The sequence below is a fragment of the Taudactylus pleione genome, unplaced genomic scaffold (assembly GCF_031769625.1).
Source record: "Taudactylus pleione unplaced genomic scaffold, aTauple2 ptg000250l, whole genome shotgun sequence".
Taxonomy (NCBI): Eukaryota; Metazoa; Chordata; class Amphibia; order Anura; family Myobatrachidae; genus Taudactylus; species Taudactylus pleione.
The window spans coordinates 1,006,008-1,015,087 of record NW_028284652.1 but is presented as its reverse complement, the minus strand read 5'-3'; the positions used below and the strand labels follow the sequence as shown (position 1 = coordinate 1,015,087).

The 9,080-nt window shown below is 40.9% G+C and overlaps 1 protein-coding gene across 1 annotated transcript; it reads right to left on the bottom strand.

Moving 5' to 3' along the window:
- Positions 1-542: 542 nt before the first annotated feature.
- On the bottom strand, positions 543-9,067 carry GPHA2 (glycoprotein hormone subunit alpha 2). The gene is made up of 4 exons (XM_088480129.1): positions 9,020-9,067; positions 3,909-4,017; positions 3,239-3,423; positions 543-644 (listed from the first exon to the last, which is right to left on the bottom strand). The coding sequence occupies exons 2-4, from the start codon at positions 4,003-4,005 to the stop codon at positions 543-545; spliced, it is 384 nt and encodes a 127-aa protein (XP_088336255.1). The 5' UTR covers positions 4,006-4,017; positions 9,020-9,067.
- Positions 9,068-9,080: the final 13 nt, after the last annotated feature.

The window sequence follows — 9,080 nt, the reverse complement described above, 5'->3', positions numbered from 1 at the left end:
ATACTTAAATAAAATAACAAAAACATCTAAGGGCAGAACTTGTATTGCAAACCTGCCTTTGTCACAAATTCACATATAATATTATTTTATATAAATATAGCTAACATTTTAGTTTTAAATAACTTGTTCGAACACACTGTGGAAATACAGGGACATTTTTGAAAACTGATGTACAAATTAAAGGTGGTGTTACCCATAGCAATAAGTCAGGCATGTGCTTTAATTTTTAAACTATATTAGTAAAACAATAGCTGGAATCCAAATAGTTGCTATTTATAGAACACCTTTTGCTTGTGCACCACTTTGTATATAGTAAATGTCCCATAGTGCATAGAGGATGGTGCTGGCCTATACTGTGGTTGTACTGTAGCAGTATGGAGAGAGGAAAATCAATAGAGACTGTGCCTACGGCTTGTTATATTGTGTGTATATATAAGTACCACTATGAAGGAAATGCAAGTACTGTTATTCGTTCTAACTATGCTCTTGGGTATTGGTGAAAGGCAGGCTGGCACTGCTAGCAGCATACAAAGGTCAGAGCGTTAATAGCGGGACAGCCGGCACATGTCACACTGGCATGCTTGAGCAGAACCAATTTCTATTTCCTCCCAACGAGAGGCGCTACAGAACAGTCGAACCTTTACCTGTAAAACAGAATGGTTAGTATGATTTGTGTTGGTATCTACCAGGAATAGCTTAAACATCATAAAAAAAACAGTATCTCCTATTATAAGTACCTGCTTTATTTGTTTTTTATTGCGAGTTATATTGTTCAAGAACTCAGTGTAAATCAGTGATAATGTCAGGCATCAACCGTTGCTTAAAATGCATATCATCTCTGTGAATTCAATTGATTACCAACTGCTGTTTCCCCCAATACTTCAATAGAGGTCTCTCCCCTGAGACAACTGCAAGATGCAGCAAGGTCCCAGGACTGGCAGTTACTGAGGACCTCTACTGGCCAGCCTCTGTAATTATCTCTGAGGGTGGCGTATCGGACACAGGACTAGAAATGACAGCAGCTCTGGGAGAAAGCCAAAGGCATTAAGGGCCTGATTCAGAGCCGGACGCTATTTGCGCTCGCTCGTTCAGAAAAAGGGGCCGGCTATTTAAATTGAGCGCTCGCTCTTTGCGGTCTGTTGACGCCTCTATGTATGAGCGAGTGAACGAAACATGCGCTCGCTATTTTGTAAAGACGCCCCCTGGCCGCTAGCATCTTACGTCATCTCCGCTATTGATTAGATTAATCGAGTACATCGAAAGGCGTCTGAACTGCTCGTGGTCGATGACGCTGCCTTGTTAATTATGCACACCCTTAAAACGCCCGTTTTGACCGTTTGGCACGCCTGCATTCGGATCTCCACTCCCCGTTTTCAAGCACCTTCCCCTGTTACCACCCACAAACGCCTCATCCTGTCACTCAAATTAGCAGACACTCGCTATTTTGCGAGCGCTCGATTTCCGACCGCAATGACTGGTTGGCGCATGCGCATTACGACCCATACGCATGCGCAGATGTGCGAACATGGCTCGGAGCTTACAAGCGGCTCTGAATCAGGCCCTAAGTTACCAGCTATCATTTCTAGACCTGCAACCGATCCGACCAAACTCAGAACAAATACAGAGGCTTTTAAGTACCACTTGATAATAGACTAGCTGCTAGTATAATTTGTGTGTGTATTATGACCTAAAAAGATTGACTGGATATCGCCTATAAGTTCAAACATTCACATTACTCTTCATCTTGTTTAGCTTTATAAAGTTAAAATAAATACATACTGTGTTTCCTCAAATTAAGGGAGATTTTTCCAGACTATGTAAAAAGCATTGACACATTTAAGTATCATAGTGTAATGCATTTTGATAAAAACAATACATTACTGCTGTCTTCCATTACCTTGTTTTAATGTAGAATCTATATAATAAAGTGGAAAAGTCCCTCAACATGACAGCAGGACTCCAAAGTATAAAGTAATATTTCAAGGCTTTATTGAGTGGACCAAGAAAAAGAAAAATCGAATTTACATCTTTTTTTTCCTTTTACAAAGCACACTGATTGCGCACTGCAATACGCCTTGTATTTGGACCAGTGCACACTGCATATATTGCTGTACATGTGTGCTTTATAATTATTCATAAGAGCAAAAGGCTCTCAATATTATACGTCTTTGAAGCTTTGCCTTAGATTGGACACGTGTGCCTGGAAATGTGCCTCACTGATGAAGTTCCTCTGGAAAAGTCACAAATGTATCATCAAAAGTATAAAATGCAGACTCAGAGCTGATGGGAAAAATAAAAAGTATTTTTGTATAGTGCAACTACACAAAAATGCTGCTGTGTTGCAAAACTGGGCACACTTGTTCAGTACTTTACAATGAACGCCCTCAGGGCCTGATTCAGACCCGGTCACAAAGCTGCGTTCGCACGCAGCCATCGGCAGTCAAAGTACGCAAATCCCGCGATCGCTAGCAAGACATTAGCACGCCCACTATGTTTTGCTTTGTGATCGCAGTAAGAAATTAGACACCCACCAGCCTGACACAAGACGCCCACTTTCCCTTAGTAACAGACGTCATCTCCAGGAAGTGTATTAAACAATCGGTAACATCGAGTAACATCGGACCCATACGCAGCAATTGTGGCTGGCCATACTCTACTGCAAGCACTGAGAGTGCCGTTGTGTTTTCTTCAGCCATGTGACGTCTACGCTGACGCTGCGTCTTAATTATGCATGCCCCTGTAATGGCGTTCAGACGCACAGACACGCCTGCGTTCGCACAACCACACCCCCGTTACCATCGACCACCCGCTGTCACCACCCACAAACAGCATGTCCTGTCACTCATGCTTGCGGAGCGTCTGTGTAGTTTCTGTGAACACTTACCGATCGCAATGACTGGTTCGCGCACTGGTCTTGTATGCATGCGCAGATTGCAAACATTGGCAGGCTGCGTACGAACGCAGCCTTGCGACCAGGTCTGAATCAGGCCCTCAGTTCACCCATTGGCAGGTGCTTCTAGACAAAGTCACCAATTAACTGTAACCCTTTGTGGTTTGGCAGAAAACAGGACGCACTTGTGCACTGCAAAAGAAGATGTCTTGCTCTGCCTTCACCATTCTGTAATTGTAATTGGGACCCAACATATGTTGTTGTCTGTATATGAATTGGTACAGTGAATATTAAGATTTCGTCCATGCAAATCCTTTGCCTACCCCTCTAGGCACTGTAGTATCTTACCTTCTGCAGCTTGCTGACAGTGCAGCACTGTGACACAGATGTTATATTGTGCTTGAATCCACTGGCCACTAACACCGAATACTTGGAAGGGAATGCACTGGATTCACAGTATCCCACACATGCATTGATGACTTGGGTCCCTCTGCAAGTCCCCCTGCGATCACTTCTTATAGTAACATTAAATGCTGCAGTGTAATAAATGCAACAAAAAGTAATTTATTTTCATTTTGAGCTTAAAAGTATAATTTAAAGATAACATTCTATTTAAATAAATTAAACCTGTTACGCATTTAGAGAAGACATGCTCATCTCTTACTACAAATTGCCTATAACAAATGTATTCTATTAGCTATTATCACTAAATAAATATAGCTTTAAATAAAGATTGCATTTACAACATTTTTTACATTATGTGACAATGTTCGTAAAGACAAATTAATAAAGAAACAAAAGAGACGGGTGCTTAGCCCTGAGAAACATGCTCATTTATATATTTTGTAAGCGATAAGATGAAGAACACTAGTACTACACAATACTGTTCTCCTGTCACCTGGCATAGGGGAGTACACTGATAATTTTGCTATCTTTTTGGATTTGGTAACCCTGTAAGTTCACTTCAGGGATGTACAATCTGTTATATAAAATTTATCATACTGCAAAGCTCACTTACGATGAAGGTGACATCCCGGTGTCAAGGAATCTAAGCTCTCAGTTTGTAGGATCAACACAGCAAGTATAACAAAGACGGAGGCAGATGCACAGGACATGGTGTAATTTATCTAAGGGCAAAGAAGAACATTTCTGTCGGGTCACAAAACTTGTACACATTGAGAATCAAAGTGCTATATTAAACTTGATCAGCCTCATCTAGATCTACCTGTTAACCTGAAGTATATCTAGAAATGTCAGCATCTGTCAATCTCTTGATAAATATTGATCTGTAACAGCAAAAGATTTCAGGCTCCTCTTGTATAATCTCTACAGATGTCAACATCTAAGGCTGATAACCTGAGTTTTGCCGAGACAGATTGTATTTGCTTGTATCAGCCTCAGAGATGATAGTCTACTGTATGTTTGCAGATTTTTCAACTCTTACCTGGGTGATGGATGAGTATCAGTAATACAGGGCAATCTTTCTTTCTGTAAATCTAGGGTGTATATATTATATATATATATATATATATATGTATTGTATTCAGGCACACCCATCCACACCTGATTCACCCTAACACCCCCCCCACCAGCTACACCTATCCCTCCCTCAGGGCTCAAAATGATCCAGAAGAGTGAAAGATATGTCATTCATCACCAGTCTACTGGAAAAGCCTTGCGTATTGTTTTAAGGAACACTGTATAAAGTGTTTCTATAAAGAATAAGTGATCTATTTAAAAAGCCAGCATAATTAATTTGCAATACCCAAGTGCTGGCAATATACTGTATGTATAATCTCATGTAAATAATATCCTCATAAATGTTTTTATTATTGCATTCTTTAAACAACCTGGCTATTATAAGGAATACCATATACCCTACTGTAAATTATATGATTGTCTGACGTATTTTCTAGACCCACTCATCATATTTCCATGAACCTATATAACAAAATGTGTTACTTTGCTACCCATCACAGGCATTCTTTCTATACCTATTGCCACCCTCCTGATGTCATATAACCAACTGGTCCCAATGTCTAAATAATGATTAACTGCTAAGTAAAGTTTAGTTAAATATTTATATGGTGTCAGCAGGTTAGAAGTAAGATGGGTTTCCCGTGTCAAGCAAAAATAAAGAAATGTTAAGGGAGGTCTGTGTGTCTGTCTGCATGTGGTGAGTCTGTCACTGCCATTTTGTAAGTCTACTTTATCTTATGTAACATTTTTGTTTTCTTCATTTTTTTATATTTAATATTGTGTATTATTAGAAAAGGATAACATACCCTACCATAAAAAATGTAGAGCTCATACCTACTGGAAATAATTAATTGTTGTCAGCTCTGGCAATATGAGCCATATTGTTGCTATGACACCAAACACTTGAGTATGTGTGATGCCAATACAGGACGTTCACAGCAGGTACTCTCCAATTACCTAAAACTATCATTGACTAACACAAACACATTATCACGTGCAATGCCTTAGGATATTAGAAGTCTCCTCTGTATTCTGTCACTTGTGTAAATGACCACTGAACTCCTTAATACGGTTTACATTACCACACATATAACTAACTCAAAGCTATGTGTGTATAGGGCCTTATCCTGCAGTGTTAGTGCACTGCTGAGCGCAGATTGCCAATATTTTGCATGTGCAGAACAGGTCTGCGATCCCAGAAAAGACTGACAGTGATTGACAGTCTGCTCCCGTTTGTGGGAGGGGAGGGGGTGGCGATGCCCTCTGTTTCCCGAAATGGAGGAGTATCGCTGTCGTTGGGGAGAAAGGAAGAAGCCAGGATCTCTGTTGACTGACGGAGATTTCCTGGCTTCTTCCTCTCATCTGCAGCGGCCGGCTCCATGACCCCATGCAGGGCCGAAACTAGGATATCTGTCACCCGGTGCAAGGCAGCAATTTTGCGCCCCCCTCCCTTCCCGTACCTGGATTTTGTCCTTGCTCCTCCAAAAGGCAGTGCATTACTCAGACGTCCCTGGTATAGTGACTTACATTATTCCATACACCATAATGCCCATTACACATTATGCCACACACTGTAATGCCTATTAAAAAAGTGCCACTTACATATTTGCCCGACACCATTTTATGCCCCACAGTAATGCTTCTAATTACTTTAAAATTACCTGCTCGTTGCCATGGAGTTTCATGCTTGTTGCCAGGGGTTACATGCTCATTGCCAGGGGGTTTCATGCTTGTTGTCAGGGGATTTATGCTCATTGTCAGAGGGTTTCATGCTTGCTGTCAGGGGTTCCATGCTCATTGCCATGGGGTTCCATGCTCGTTGCCATGGGTGTTTATGCTCAGCCAGGGGGGTTTATGCTCGTTGCCAGGGGGGTTTGAAGGGAGAAGATGCAGCTCTCAGCATCCTCTCCCTGCAGCGCCAGCGTTCCCGGCACTTCCGGGAACGTTGTGTGCATTGCGCTCTGCTAACAGACACTAGAGGTCCAGTAGGACCTCTAGCATCTGTCTCTTCCTTGGCGGCGGCCATTTTTTGATGGCCGTTTTCAGCAGAGTCCATGCGGACGGCTAGTCCGCATGGAATCTGCTGAAAACGGCCATCCAAAAATGGCCGCCGCCAACAAAGAGACAGACACTAGAGGTCCAGTAAGGACCTCTAGCATTAGTCTCCTCTTCGGCGGCGGCCATTTTCAGATGGCAGAGTCTTCTTTTTCACCCCCAGGCAATCCCCTCCCGGTGCACGTGCACCTCTAGCCCCCCCCTAGTTGCGGCCCTGCCCCATGGGTCACCTTAGTCTGCCGATGTTCTGCAGAGTATCCGATGCTGCGTTGGACAACGCAGCTTGGATACGTAATTCAGCAGGAGGCGTGATACCCCCTGCTGCATTACCATATCTGCACAGATGGAATTGCAAAGCTGCCTGTGTGCATACATCATATATCTATAGCTTGTGAACAGCTTTGCAATTCTGTCTGAAGCTGAATCAGGCCCATAATGCAAAGCAAATTATCCACATTATATTATTGCTCTTGTAAGAACAACAGAGCTTTCATAATATGTTACCCACCTTTAATGAACTATTAGCAGGCTAAGATTTGGGGTATGCAAGAGAGTACATCTAAGGCAAATGATATGTTTGTTTTTTTGTTCTGACGAGCTAAGAGTTTATCCATGGTGCAAAACATATATAATTGCTAACTATATTTTTATACACTTCACTTGACAATATTCAAATGTGGTTCCATGCTGTAGAGTACTCTCCTTTGAATTTTATTAGTGAATTGAATATTTTTCTCTCAGGATCCTCTGTGGACTACATGTCCCATTACAAGATTATCACAGTTAAATATGCGTGCCGCCTGATTTATTAAGGCATACCAAAAGGTAAAGTGCATGCAGATGACTAAAGCATAATGTAAAACAATGGTGACCACCTCCACACTGCAAAAAGGATTTAGTATCTGATGATGCACAAAGTTTCTGAAAAGCAGCAGAAGAAGAAGCAGCTACAGTGAACAAAAAGTAAGGCCTATAATCTATTAATCCAGCTGTATTACGTAAAGTATCACATTTTCCACTTCCTGATGTTTCATTAAATTAGGGAAAAATGTTATCACTGCAGAAACATTCTTCTGGGTAAAAATAAATGGCCTCCTGCATCCAGGGAGAGGACTGTACTTGTTCTGGGATAATGTCAGATGAGCAACAAAATCCAGCTGCCTGCATGACTGGTGAGAAAGATACAGAGAATTGCTTTCCCCCTCCTTACTGCCCTCAGCGGGATAAGGCACATCTATCTGCGTTATCACATTAGCAAGTACAGCAGAATAGGTAATGGCAAGCATTGCTTTCTCTGTCTTACATTCATTTAAGGGGGGAATTCAATTAGCCCCCATTTTTTTCACCTGCAAAAATCTATATTCGCACGAAAACACATATAATTTGTGAAAAGGTCACGGGCCTATGTGTTTTTTTCGTGATCACGAGAGCGATTAAGGGTCTGATTATTGGGGATTTTTTTTTTGCCTGTCTCAGGCAGGTGAACTCCCCCCCCTTGATGACTTCCGTCTTCAGGGCTAATTGAATAGCCCCTGGAGAATCAATTAGCTGCGGTAAATTACCACAGCTAATTGACTTCACCCCTAGGTGTCACTTTCTATATGTATCAGTACTGACCAGGTATTTATATGCAGAATACAAGTGTGCCCACAGCCCAAATAGTATTGAGTAAATGTTACAAAGTAGTGAAGGTTGTCAAGAATGTTGGGACCTTAGAAAAACATTTACAGAACCGGATCTGTCTGGGGTTATGTGCTATAAGCATCGCACTTGTTTAGTCTATATACTGTAGTACCATAAACTGTAGTCATAACAGGGGAGATACATAGTTACCAGGATAGGATATAAAATTCTGTTAAAACCCCAAAAGGATTAATAAATCTACAGGACTTGTCCAGATAAGTGCTTTTCTGAATTTATTGTATCACATTTCAAACATATGTGATATGTAATTGTTGTCTAAGGATCATCTGATATTTGCAGCGTGTCTCACACTTATAGCCATACAATACATTTACATTTGGAAGGTGATGTGTTGTATTTTCTGAAAAAGTGCTGCTCTCATATATAGGTCCCAGAATGCAGACGTGACTTATAAAACCCTAAGGCCTCTCCTTACAATGCAATATTTGTATGTGTAATGTCTATGGGAAATGCAGTGTTCAGTTACATCCTTTTCACTACAGCTATATGTCCACAAAGCTCTATGTACCTTTCACCACCTCCTCCAGTAATCATGGTTTCTGGGATGAATCAGTGTTTGTGTGCAGAAAGCTTTGCATTATTACTGTTATAATAGGCCATTAACAGATATCATTTTTATACAATATTAGGTTTGTACCACTGCTAAATTGATCTTGCATCTACTTTACACAAGATTGAAAATGTCATACGGTATACTTAATGAGCCTGACAAAGCAGTCACATAGCACTTCACATTGTCCATTTCACTCTATTTTTTAGTTTTTAAAAAGATGATACACAATATCATATTCTGGCTTTTAAGAATACACAACATCATCATCTTTTATTTAATCAAGGAAATAATATAAATAAAAGTGTATGTAATTAGATCAGGACAGCAGTAGCATTTACCTATGTTCATTCAAAGGGAAAATCCATTCTTGAGATAGATAAATAAAGCTTCCTGGCACTT

Bases quoted from the DNA above. Each gene is read 5' to 3' on its own strand.
- GPHA2 (XM_088480129.1), bottom strand. From the start codon at position 4,005: ATGTCCTGTGCATCTGCCTCCGTCTTTGTTATACTTGCTGTGTTGATC. The intron at 3,424-3,908 runs GTAAGTGAGCTT...ATTACACTGCAG, and splicing joins ACCGGGATGTCACCTTCATC to CATTTAATGTTACTATAAGA. The intron at 645-3,238 runs GTAAGATACTAC...TCTGTTTTACAG, and splicing joins CTGTCAGCAAGCTGCAGAAG to GTAAAGGTTCGACTGTTCTG.